This window comes from Acanthisitta chloris, unplaced genomic scaffold (genome assembly GCF_000695815.1).
Source record: "Acanthisitta chloris isolate BGI_N310 unplaced genomic scaffold, ASM69581v1 scaffold1076, whole genome shotgun sequence".
NCBI lineage: Eukaryota > Metazoa > Chordata > Aves > Passeriformes > Acanthisittidae > Acanthisitta > Acanthisitta chloris.
This window is the reverse complement of record NW_008678477.1, coordinates 38,776-51,322: the sequence shown is the minus strand read 5'-3', so window position 1 is coordinate 51,322 and position 12,547 is coordinate 38,776. Positions and strand designations below refer to the sequence as shown.

Below are 12,547 nucleotides of genomic sequence, written 5' to 3'. Positions count from 1 at the left end.
TGCAATCCTGTATCTATTTCAGACAGCAGTTCTTTTCAAATACATTTTGATCACCAGAAAAACAAGGATGGGGGAAAATAAGTCCCTTTAACCTTCACTGACCTTAGTGATGTGTGAATACTACAAACCTCCCCTTAGTTTATCATAAGGGAACATGCCTTGTTGATCAACATCAGGAACAGACCTCTAAATTAGTCCAAGAGATCAATAGTTTGCATTTCTATTTGCCCTATTTTATCATCCATAATTATATTTCTGCCTGCCAGTCAGCTGTCACCCTGTAAACAACACTGCTTTCTTTACTTGTATTCGTTCTCTTTGAAGTTGCAATCAGTCTGTACAAATGTAGGTGATGAAAGGCACTTTTGAATTTTACTGAATCATGATGCTAGCTCCTGCTTGAGGGAGAGGAGCAAGACTGCACAGCACAGACATGTCCTAGTCTCTTTCCATGCCAAAATGAAATTAGGTGCAGCAGCTGCAGAAATCTGTTCAGGGACCATAGGCCTTACAGGCTCAAAGGAATTGTTGAAAGCATCCAAATGAAACAAATCCCAAGTTTATTTAAAATTTTGCATTTCCTGGAGGATCAAGAGAAAAGTCTTTTATAATCTTGATGAACCCCAGAAAAATCACTGCCTTATTTTCTTTTCTGAATTTTAATTTCCCCTCCAGAAAGTCTCTCCTTAGCGTTACCATCCTTCAAGCAGTGGGGTTCTGGCTGGCAGACGCTGAGCTGAATGATGAGGCAGGTTTTGCCAGGGGTTGATTATGCTGTCTCCTGTAGCTGGCACCACTCCTGCAATCCAGCTAAACCTGCTTCATATTCCACATTGCAAAGCAGAGTAACACCATAAGCTGTCCATCATGGCCAGGTGCCTTGTGAATCCAATGAAACAAGGTGAAAAATAGGTGCTCTGAATTTGTATTGTAGACATTCTATCATAAGAGTTCTTCCTTTTAGATTATTTTAGAAATTTTCCTCTAGGAATTTAGTTTTGAGCTCAATGACTGTGTGCTATGAAGAAAAAAAAAAAAAGAACAAGTCTCCTTGAGTTTTGCACCTATATTTAGGCTATTACCTCCTCAATAAGAAAGCTTTCTGGGATTGAAGGGAGTACGTTCAGGAGGCAGGTCAGCACAGGCTGAAAAACTAATCCATGCTCTTTTCCAGCCATCTGGTCTCAAATGTGCTTTTAGTCCTGTTACCTTCCCATTTAGTCAAGATTCCCTTCTATTTTTTTAATTGCATTTTTGTTATGTCTTTCTATGATTAGTGTATTTTTGTGATACCTTACTGAGGCATAAACAAACTTTTCTTTTTGTAAAATAATTTAGGATAATAGAGTATTTCATTCTGCACTGGTTACTATCTGAAAGCAGTTATATAATTGCTAAATATGTGAGAATTTGTCTTAAAACAAAATAAACAGGACAGCACAAATAGGTTGGTTGTACAGTGATGGTTTATTTTGATCGATATTTGCCTTTCATAGGCAATCTAGTAAATTTTTTGATTTGTTATCTCTAATGCATATGTGATAGACTTTAGTCTTACAGTTCTCGTCCATGGTTTAAATTCTGGGGTTAAACCACGACACATTGTTCCATTTAAAATGCTATCTGAAAATGCAGAGAAGCACATAAAATGCACTGAGACAGATAAGATGGATCTAAGTTGTTACTAGTATGGATTTCAAGGTGTGCTTTTTTTCTCTTTGGATTCCTTGTAGCATTATGGATATTTAGTAGCAGAGTTGGTTGGCACACAACTCTATCACCGTGCTCTGTAGAATCATCCCCTCATGCTCCAGTTCCTGTAGTATCACCTTATCTGCAGTCCAAGTCTTTGAGAGAGTCTGAGTTTTTTCGTGTAAAATGTACAATGGAAATAGGATAGGATCTCTCAAACCATCTAAAATTAATAACTTAGCCAAATCTTCTTTAATTTTTGGCAAGGAAGTGAGTTAAATGAATTGCCTGAACTGTTTACAACACAGGAAGTAAACTGCAGTTTTCTAGCAGGTTTGCTTACCTGTTTACATGGGAAGAATCCTTTATGTGAAAGACTTTCTGCACAGAACAAGAGATAATTGCCAAAGCTGTTGTTTCAGATTGTTTAGATATGGTTGGTTGTTTGGTTTTGCAAGTATGACTGAAAATGAGTACTCAAAAGGCATGGGATGCTTTGAATCTTTTGGAAATGCTATTCTTCCATCAGGCAAAGAATATTTAATAGTGGAAGCGTCTCCTTGCAAGATTTCCAGCTGATTAAAGGTCTTGCTGGAAGAATGATTGTGGAAAGATGTTCCCTGCAGTTTTTTAACACTGACAGATAATATACAGTGAAAGAAGTGCTTTTCTTTTTCTTTGAAACCTTTCTGTTTTCAAAAGTTAGAATAGTCACATTTGTTTCTGGAAATAGATGGATGACAGCAATCTTTCAAACTAACTGCAGAGAAGAATCAACATTACCTATAGCATGTTTCATGCTCCAAGATTTAAAATTACTAATATTGAATCTAATACACCTGATAAAATATATATTTGTAACTGACAAAAGAAGTCATTAGCCAAGGTTAGTTCTGAAATATGGCTAATATATATTTACCTCCCAAGACTGATTCTCTAGCATGATAAGTTCATGCCATCTACTTCAGCAAGTCAGAAATCTGTTGGTAGTTTGTTTGAAAATATCTGGTAGAGCTGGGTTTGATTATGGTGGATGTATGCCTGAGAAGGGAGTTGGGATACATTCATTTGGAGGTTTGCACAACTACGTAATCACAGTGGTGGCTTCTGAGAAGGAAACCCATGCATGCTGGTGCTTAATGGATAAAAGGCAGAAGACCCTTTAACCATGGACTGGCTGCTCTGTATGGTGGTAGTGTATGTTGCACAGGTACTTTTTGAAATGGTGTTTATGATTACTGAACCATTGTACTGGAATAAATATACCTCATGTGCAGAGTAATGGCTTTCTATATGTTGGACTAGGCTTCAGTGGGTGGATTCTTTTCAACACTGATTTAAAACAGAATCAATGCATATTACCCAGCCATCACTAGTAATTAGAGAGAAATATTTTTAAAAAAATATTTACCCCAAAGTGATTTACTTTAACACTAAGTTTTCAATTTGTGCTGGGTTTAGCTGCATATACTGACTCAAATATTATTTGCTCTATAAGCATTAATTTAAATGACAGCAGAAATGAATGAATACTTCAGTGTAATTGGTTTAAAAAGTGGTCAGATCTAGGTATGATTAGCTTATGATGTACAGTAAGAAAAGTAATTAAAATAATAATAATGATGACATTAAATTACATGTTGAATAGAAGCTTTAGATTCTAATTAGGCTGAGCATAATGTACTCTTTTCATATTTTTCCTAGTCACATAGCCAGACCATAATTAATTTTGACATCACTGTAGTAACTACTAAACCAATTTGTTTCACCTTGTCTTGTCTATTCAGAGAATTTTTCTAAGGGATGTTTTGGTGCACCTTTGGTAGGATGGTCGGAAGGCTAATTGAAACCTGAGAATGAATGGAATGGTTTATATTATTTTCACTCTGGTGACACAGATATACACTTATTGGGTGGCAGGTCTGTAGGTAGTGAACATAAACTCAAATGATTTTACTGTCAAGAGATGCTAGACAAGCTGTTGTGAAATAATCAATTGCTTAGAAAATTTCAGCCTATTTTCCTATTTTACCACTCCATTTTTCAGTATAGATATGCATCTGTCCAGCTGATTTGCAGCCCTTTAGTGAAAATCATATCCAGTCAAATGGACTATTGATGATAGAAGATGACTTAACCTCATTTTTCAGGCTTGTTCAGGATGGTTTGATCCAGAAGATGTTTGAAAGTTTGTATTTAATCTTCACATCCATACTGTCATGACTGATGGGAGACTGGGGATAGCAGGCAGAGGCTGGGAGCAGGTGCAGCTTCTTCTGTGTCTTGGAAACCAAATGGATGAAATTAGGAATTCTCAGCCCAGTTGTCCTGGGAAAGCCAAATGTCTCTGCTTTGCTGCTGTAATCTGTCAAGACAGGGAATTTGTGATTCTAACAGACATAAATTCTAAGATGATGAATTTGGGTCTTTTGTTTTTCTGGCATAAAAAAAGGGATGAGAGGAAAAAAGAGGGAGTGAGAACAGATTTTGATTTGTTTACACTGTAAAATCTATGGATTTGGGATTTATGCTTCCCATAACAGAATGTTTTGAGAGCACTGAAGAAGTTTTTGCCCAAATATTTTCCTTGTTTGGTTTGTCTGGGCTGATTGCATCCAAATGACCAGACACTTTCAGTGGTCAGAAGTGCTTCCAGATTGCTTTGTAAGCTTTAATACCATCTGCTTATTAACTCTCAAAATGGGGGGGAAAAAGCGGATTATTACATGCTGCATGTATTTGTTGACAGTCCTTGATATTGAACCTTGCTCAGACCACCAGAACAGTCCTACAATATAAGGAATAACCAGGTTTCATATTTTTTCATGAAATTTTAGAAGTTATATTGGTTTAAATTTGCATTTGCTTGATCTCTCCATGCTTGGCAGCCCCATTGCTGAGGCACTTCCAATTATATCTTTCCCATGTTACCATCTGATGTTTTGTGTGTCCATTTATTTCTGTCACACCTAGTTTCCAGAGCAGTTTGATTTGTGATAAGGGATACATACTAGTTAAAAAAAAAAATTGTAGATCTGGGAGAAAGCACCACCATGTAGAGACATGGGAGTCACTTCAGCATAGTACCATGGAAGGTTTATGTGATCAGTTTTATTAGAGGATGCCACTTCACAGATTTGATGTTCAACTGAAATGAAGCTCTTTGAGTGTTGTTTGTTTTTTGTACTTAGAGAGTATTAGCCTTATTTCATAATTACATGACAAAATCCATAACCAAGTTTATATTTAATCCTGCTGTCCATTGGACCTTTTACGTGTCTTAAGAGGAACACAAAATCTAGTGATATTAATTGCACCTCTAATGAAAGAGTATATTGAAATGCAGTCATGACACTGGTGGCGTGTTAACATTTTTTAACACACGTTAATGAGTTAAAATGTTTTTTAAAAGAGATAGTGGACGTATCTAACCAGCATTACAGTAGGACTTCACCTCAAATGTAAAATGTTCTATTAAAGAGGTGTGGTAATAGTTAACATCATCACTGTTGTCATCTTGAGAGTCTTTGCTACTGATTTCATAGGATATGTTAAAAATATTATCCTTAGAATCACTATTCTTCTTTGCCATGAGGTGAAATCTTCAATTTTAGCATGTATGTTTCAGAATTGTACTGTAGTTGTTGCCTACCTCTATATCAGCCTCTTAAAGAAATCTTTATGGTGTTGTTTTACTCTGTGTCTCTGCTTTTTCTGCTCTGGTTATGGCTTTATCTACACATTTGGCAACCTCATTTCTGAATCATGGTTGACATTGTCAAAATGTAGAGGTCTCATAATGTCCATAATTGCCAGCCATTTCATCAGGTTTTGGGCAGGAAGTAGTTTGGCAGTCTTTTTCAATCACAAAATTGCACTTAATTTTTCAAGCTGACCTTGATTTAGGAGGCTCTTTTGTTAATTTTGATTCACGCATGCAGAATATGATTTTTCGGTTCTTTCAGTCTTTGAGGTTCCAGGAAGATGTGATTTAGGGGAAAGTTGGCTTAGTAACTGCTTGGTTGAAAACTGTACTTTGAGCCCATTAATGCATGTTATACCTACTGAGAAACTTTTTACCCTTTTTCTTTGCCTTGGATCACACCTGTCAAATAACGTGTCAGATATTTTGGCTTTTTCTTCTTTGTCAGTGGAACAAAGCTTCTTTTGCAGTCTCATCTTGAAGGTTGGATGTTTAGATTTTGGTGCTGGCAAATATGAGCATGTACTTTGTGCAATATTTCACCTTCCAAAGACAAGATGAAAACACAGTGTTTAGAATTTCTAATCTAATATTTAGCTGTCTTGCACCTTAATCAAACACATAATACAAAGGATCAATAGATTTTTGCTTCAAGTTAACTCCGAGGTCAGTGTATACAAGAAACTGGGGAATGGAAATTATTTCATTACCAAGGAAAATCACTTACCTTATACATTTTTAATGAAAGGCCTTTAATAAAGCTACAGATCAAATTTACGAGCTTCTATGCTCACTACTGTGAAACTTTCTGCAGTCCAGAAATTAACTTAAGCAGTGTTTAAAATGTGTCAAGGTTTTGGGCTTTTTCAGTAAGAAAATATGTGCAGTCACATATTTCAGCCTACAGATCTTCTGCTCAGCAAGATGAGTGTTTGATGGAAGCATATTGTCTGTTCCGTGTGCATATCATAAAACAAGATTTTGCCAAAAGACTACTTAAAAGTATATTTTAACCATGCATCTTAGTTTTATTGTTTGACCTTCAAAATCACAGCTATTGTCAGGTTATGATGTGGTGGAATATTTTTTCTGTACAACCCATGTTTCTGGTTGAAGAGATTTGAGTATTGAAGTACTTTGGTTGGGAACAGAAAAATCATCAAGCAATTAACTGGTGCAGAATGGAGCCACTTTCACTTCTTGGGTGATAGCAGCCCTCGAACATGCTCTGCTTTCCAGAAAGTGCCTGTTTCTACTTAGATTTTTTTGTCTTTATCGATGAATCTTCTACAGTTTTGGTCTTGATTGTATGACAAACCAGCCATTTGTTTGTCTTCACCATGAAAACTGAAATCAAATGGCATGTCCAAAGTGACTCGCCTTACTGCTTTGTGCCCAGTATGATAACAGGTTGTCTGTCCTACAGCAAGTCTGAAACTTCCCTGGTTGCTTTGACAAAACAGTGTCAGCCTTTTCGTTAGAATGTGGTGCCATGACCAGGTTTTGTTCTCCAGGGTTTATTTGAAAAAGATCGGCAGAGTGGGACAGGACACTGCATTTGAAGGAATGGCCTTTTTATTTATTTTCTTCTTTTGGAAAGGATAAATGTCTCTTAATTTTGGACTGCACTGCACTAATGTGTCAAGAGGATAACCAAGCTAAATTAGTGGCAAGAGCTTGGGATCCTGGTACCAAAGCCTGGGTCTGCTTTAACAGAGAAGGGTGAGAGGTAATGTGCAGAAACCACCTGAAAAGGGACTTATACAACTACCAAAAAAAATTTCTCATTGAGTTGTCGGTCTCTCATACACCTGCCAAACCATAGTTGGGTTGTGGATTTTTGTGTTGGTTTTGGGGGTGGTGATAGTTTGTTTGTTTGTGGGGTTTTTTTTGTTTGGTTGTTTTTTTAACAACAACAAAACAAGACAAATGCATTAGATTGTAAGTCATCAGGAACACTATTTACACTCAAAATCTTTCTACTTAGAAACATTATTGTGTTCAGGTGAGCGAAGGATAGGGGGCAGGTCTGCTGTCTAATGTTTTCATTTATAACTTTTTAAAAAAAGATAATTGATATAAAAGCAATTATTTTCAGGAAATCTCTGCTAGCCAGTAGCTGACTTGTGTATTCCATTGCAGCTGCACGCTGAGTGTTACCCTGGAGCAGGCAATCATTCTGGCTCGGAGCCATGGACTACCTCCTCGCTATATCATGCAAGCTACAGACGTCATGCGCAAACAGGTGAGATGCTCACTGTGGGCAAGTTCTTCATGTTTCCAAACAAGACACAATTATCATCAAACAAGAATGACTTGACCAAGCAAGTCATTCCATCTTAATGCTGTATGATGCCTATGTGGGTTTTCTTAGTTTGGGTAGTTTTTTGTTTGTGTTGGGTTTTTTCTTGTGTTTTGTTGTTGTTGTTTGGTTGGATTTTGTTGTTGGTGGTGGGGTTTTTTGTTGGGTTTTTTTTGTTCATTTGTTGGGTTTTTTCTCAATACTCTTCCTTTATTGCTGCCTGAAAGGTGTTGTGTTATTTTGTAAATACAGAAACATGCCATTTTTAACCAGATGCTTGCTTCTCTGTATGTTTAAATAGATCATAATTTTTACAGGGTTATGATTTTACAAAATGATTTATGTGTAGTAACTGCATCACCTTACATGAGAACAGTCTGTTGACTAAGACAGTCTTTATTTTAATATATATGATCCATAAAAATAGCTTAAGATTATTAACTACTGTTAATAAAAAGTGATTCATGTACTGAATTAAGGAGAAGTATAGGAGGGAAGGGGAGAAATAAAAACCATTGTTTTAACTTTCCAGGGAAGATTCCTGAGGACAATGTGCTTATGTCAAAACAGTGTTTTTTACTCTTTGGTCATAGTAGAATATTAGGATTTAGAGGATGTTGTGGATAGATAACCACCTCAACATGAACTCTTGGGGCTAAGGTATGCCAAAAAAATACTGGATTAAAAAGCAATAGCAACTGAAAATGCGGGATACATTCTACTGTATTGGCACAACATTTTCTAGAGTATCTTGTTATCAGAAAATAGTTTCAAAGGGATGTGTCTGGGAAGGAGTTCAAAGGAGGAGCATGAGTGGTCCAGAGGTTGTTAGACAAGATTAAAGAGCCCAGCCAATTCAGTTGATCAAAGAGAGATTGAGTGGTGGCTTAATCACTCTGTGTGCATATGGAACATATATCCCAGCCTGTAGTAGCTTTCAACCTTATGACAAAATCATAAACAAGATCCAGGATGCACTCAATCTTGAAGTGAAAAAAAAAGATAATTAAATCTTGGAACAATTAATCACAGATAAGACAAGATTCATAATTTCTGGGGTTTAGATGTCATCTAATTTCATTATGTCTAAGTCCTGCTGCCTGTCCATGGGTACATCAAGTTTTCAGTCTCATTCCTTTTCATATTGGACTTTCACATAATTTGGTGCACAAATTAAGTTTCTGTGGTGAATAAATACCCTCAAGGTTCTTGAATCAGGTCATGTACATCTGCTCAGGAATTGCAGCTTTAACTTGACTTGAAAAGAAAGCTACTGCTGCATAAGGATAAACTTGCATGTATAGGTTGATATGTCTGCTCCTGAAGTTCTAGACCAAAGGCAGATCTGGGTATTTTGCAATCAAAACCAATGTTTTAGGGGTTTGTATGTACCTGCTTGCAGGATATGTTCTGTCAAAGTGCACATTTTCATTATACAGTTCTAGGCCATTTAAAAAAATCGATCTTCATTTGTGGATCTTCTGCAGTTTATTAAATGAAAATGAAAGACAAAATGAAAGAAACTCACATGGTTTTGAGCAGCTGTTACTGTTCGTGCTCAAATACAGATATAGAAAGTAGACTTCAGTGAGACCACATTCTTTGAAGTAAAGCAGCAGGTGATCAATAGCTGTTAAAGACACCAATATCTCAATACCTCCCACAGACACTGCAAAAAAGTGTACTAGTATATCAAGCCAGTCATTTTTCACACATTCTTCCTCTTGCAGGAAACCACTATGGCATTTAATAGAGTAATAATCTTTTGTTGTAATTTTAAATCAGTCTTGGAGTTCCACAGAAGAAATATAACCCTCCATTAAATTCTAAATGTTTCGTAGTAATTTAAACAATGCTCTATGGTATTTTCTAGAAACCTGTTCCAGATTTAATGTTTAAATTATCTGTAGGATTTAACTGTCAAGAGCATAATGCAGGCCATAAAACTTGGAAGGGAAAAAAAACCCAAAAAGGCTTCTTGGGGTTTGATGCAGAACATTTAGTTAAGGGCAATACATGTGCCTTTACCCAGCTTTATATAAAACAAATGAACAAATTTGTTAGCCCATTTACACCCTAAATCTTTTGTGAAATAAAGATATTAGCCACAGGGAGATGCAAATGAAAGGACATCTATTCCATCTGTTACTCAGCAACATTAAGTCCTAGCAGTATCAGCTTTCCACAAGGGGAAATTGCCTCTGCTCAAAGCTGATACATCTTCCAGTTTGGTGCACCAGTGCCAAATAACTAAAGACACCTGATTGAATGGATAACCTCAGGAATTCGTTTTTTCTTTTAAATTAAATAAAGTCATGATCATGTTGAACAAGACTCATAATAGCCCCAACTGTATTGTTGGAACAATGTTCAAAGTAGTTGCCCTGTCAGTTTTAATCACATATTCACAAGCACCTGGTCTGTGAGAATCAAAGAAAAGAGACCAACTTGTGAGAGTGGGTATGAACTTGGGTCTGTGGGATGGTTTTAGTTAAGTCATTTCTGTTTTTCATCTGCTAATCCAGTCTTGATTGATTTATAAAATAAAAAGAATTGACAGAATGTCCCAACTATCTTTTAGTAACTTTTATTTACTCACATACATACTCAGGTAAACATCTGTACCTATGAAATACTGTGTAAAGCATCTTGACAGCAGTGTGTCTTCAGGATGCAGCAAAGGGTGGAGAGGACAGAGGCCTAGGAAAGGAGAGGCAGAAGGGCGAAGGGCTCTGAGGAAGAAAATTAACTAAAAAGCTGATAAACAGAAAAGGCCAGGAGAGAATTTTTGTTGTATTTTAAGTGAGTAGTCATGTTTTCATGCCTCCTTATGAGTATAATAACAACACTACATTTTGAATAATTCTTGTAAGAATTGTACTGATTTAGAGCTTTTTGAACAGGGCATAAAGAGAACCTGTTTTCTTTATGTCACTGGTTCTTACTATCCTTAAATTAGTGCATAGCTTGAAAAAAAGCCTTTTTTTTTTTCCCTCATGGCAACAAGAATACTAGTTCATATAGAAGAGTCCAGATGGATGGTGTCGTGTCAAAGCTGCCATCATCTTTCACTAGTGCTCTGGCAGTACTGGTATGCAGGGAGTAGAATTCTAGTCACATGGCACAGCTATCCCTTATGCCTACATGAGACAAACAGTGTCAATTAAGAATAATATTGGAGAAGTATAAATTAACAGTATAGTGAAATAGAAATAGTATAATAATGCTCAGTGGTGACAAAAAGATGTCATGTAGTAGGTTGCTTGTAATTCTTGGGGGCTTTTCCTCAAAAGAGCTAAGAATCTGGTGGATTTAAGTAAGGTTTAATTTGTGCCCCTACAAAACAATAAATTACATGGTTATATAAGGCTAGACTCCTTTTTAAATTAATGCATTTGATTTATTATGTGAGCAGGATACTAAAATTAATTTGTCTAGTGACTGATGCAAGTAAAAAATAGGCTGGTTTTGTTCTCAGAGGTAGTCACAGTACTAATGTTCAGTATCTGCATGTGATTAACTTAGATAGTTTTTGCATGTATTTTCTGGCTCTCAGTGATGTTAAGCACACGCCGGTCTCAGCAGTCTGTCATGCTGAGGTTTCTTTATAATGATCAAACTTTAGAGAAGGGCACTGAGGACACTGGAGGTGATGAAGGTCTAGATTCAGCATGTCTAACTTTGTAACTGAAACTGGACCAACTATCCTTGTGTCATTTGTGACAGACCTTTGTTGTATCTGTTCTTAAAGCTCCAGTAGTGGAGACTCCTGCACAGTGCTTCCCATGTGGTCTGTTCTCGAGTTTTCTTAACCTTTCCATTAGGATGTTTTACTTTGTGCCTCATTTAAGTGGTATTTTTTCTCTCTTTCTTTTTTTTTTTTCTTCAGTAATAGAATAGCAGATGAAAATCAGCGGGGTTAACTCTTAAGTGAAGAACACAGAGGACAAAACAATCCCTAAATTCACATTCAAAATAGTTGACTGTGAGCTTGCCACTCCATTTAATGTTCAAGACCTCAGGATATGATAGAAAACATCAGCTCAATTCTAAGCAGCTATCAGGAAAGCAGAAGTTACAATGGTTTAGGCAGGGATAGACGACAAAGTAGAAATCATGCTGTCATGATCCTGCATTTTGAAGTATCTGATGTTCTTATCCCTTCCATAAGAATACAGCATAATGGAACAGGTTCAGAGATGGTCAGAAAAAAAATGATCAGTGGTTGAGAACGGTGTATAGACAGAACAGACAGACAAAATAACCTAGGATTGTTCAGTTTCATGAGTGAAGGAGTATATGACAGACTTGTAAAGAACATGTGTCACAGGTAGAGACTGACCATTGTTCTCGCCAGAGCAGAACTAAAGCCATCAAATGAAACTGTCAGATTCAACCCAAATTAAAATAGCAGAAAGCTGGAGACAGATTTTTTTCAAAGGCATATATTGATAGAACAAGGGGTAATGACTATAAAGTGAAAGAGAGTGGGTTTAGATTGGTTCTTTAATTTAGAATATATTTTAGAATTTAGATTTAGAAAAAAAATCTTTACTGTGAGGGCGGTGAGGCACTGGAACAGGTTGCCCAGAGAAGCTGTGGATGCCCCATTCCTGTATGTGTTCAGAGACAGGATGGGCAGGGCTTTAAGCACCCTGGTCTAGTGGAAGATGTCCTGCCCATAACAGGGGGTTTGAACTAGATGGCCTTTAGTATTCTACCAACCTAAACCATTGTATGATGCATGATGTAACAAGCTAAGGTTGTACCAAAGATGTGGATCTCCTTTCACAAAAAGCTTAGTGGTGTGAAATTATTAACGGGTTCAAGATGAGATGGGAAAGAAGAGA

General features: G+C 36.7%; 1 protein-coding gene across 1 annotated transcript in view; it reads left to right on the top strand.

Annotated features, from left to right (window-relative positions):
- Positions 1 to 12,547, top strand: part of PREX2 (phosphatidylinositol-3,4,5-trisphosphate-dependent Rac exchange factor 2) — a 126,905-nt gene that overhangs the window by 108,682 nt on the left and 5,676 nt on the right. Inside the window, exon 39 of the mRNA XM_009076873.1 lies at positions 7,538 to 7,640. Within this exon, the coding sequence (XP_009075121.1) occupies positions 7,538 to 7,640 (103 nt within the window). The remainder of the gene's footprint in view (positions 1 to 7,537; positions 7,641 to 12,547) is intronic.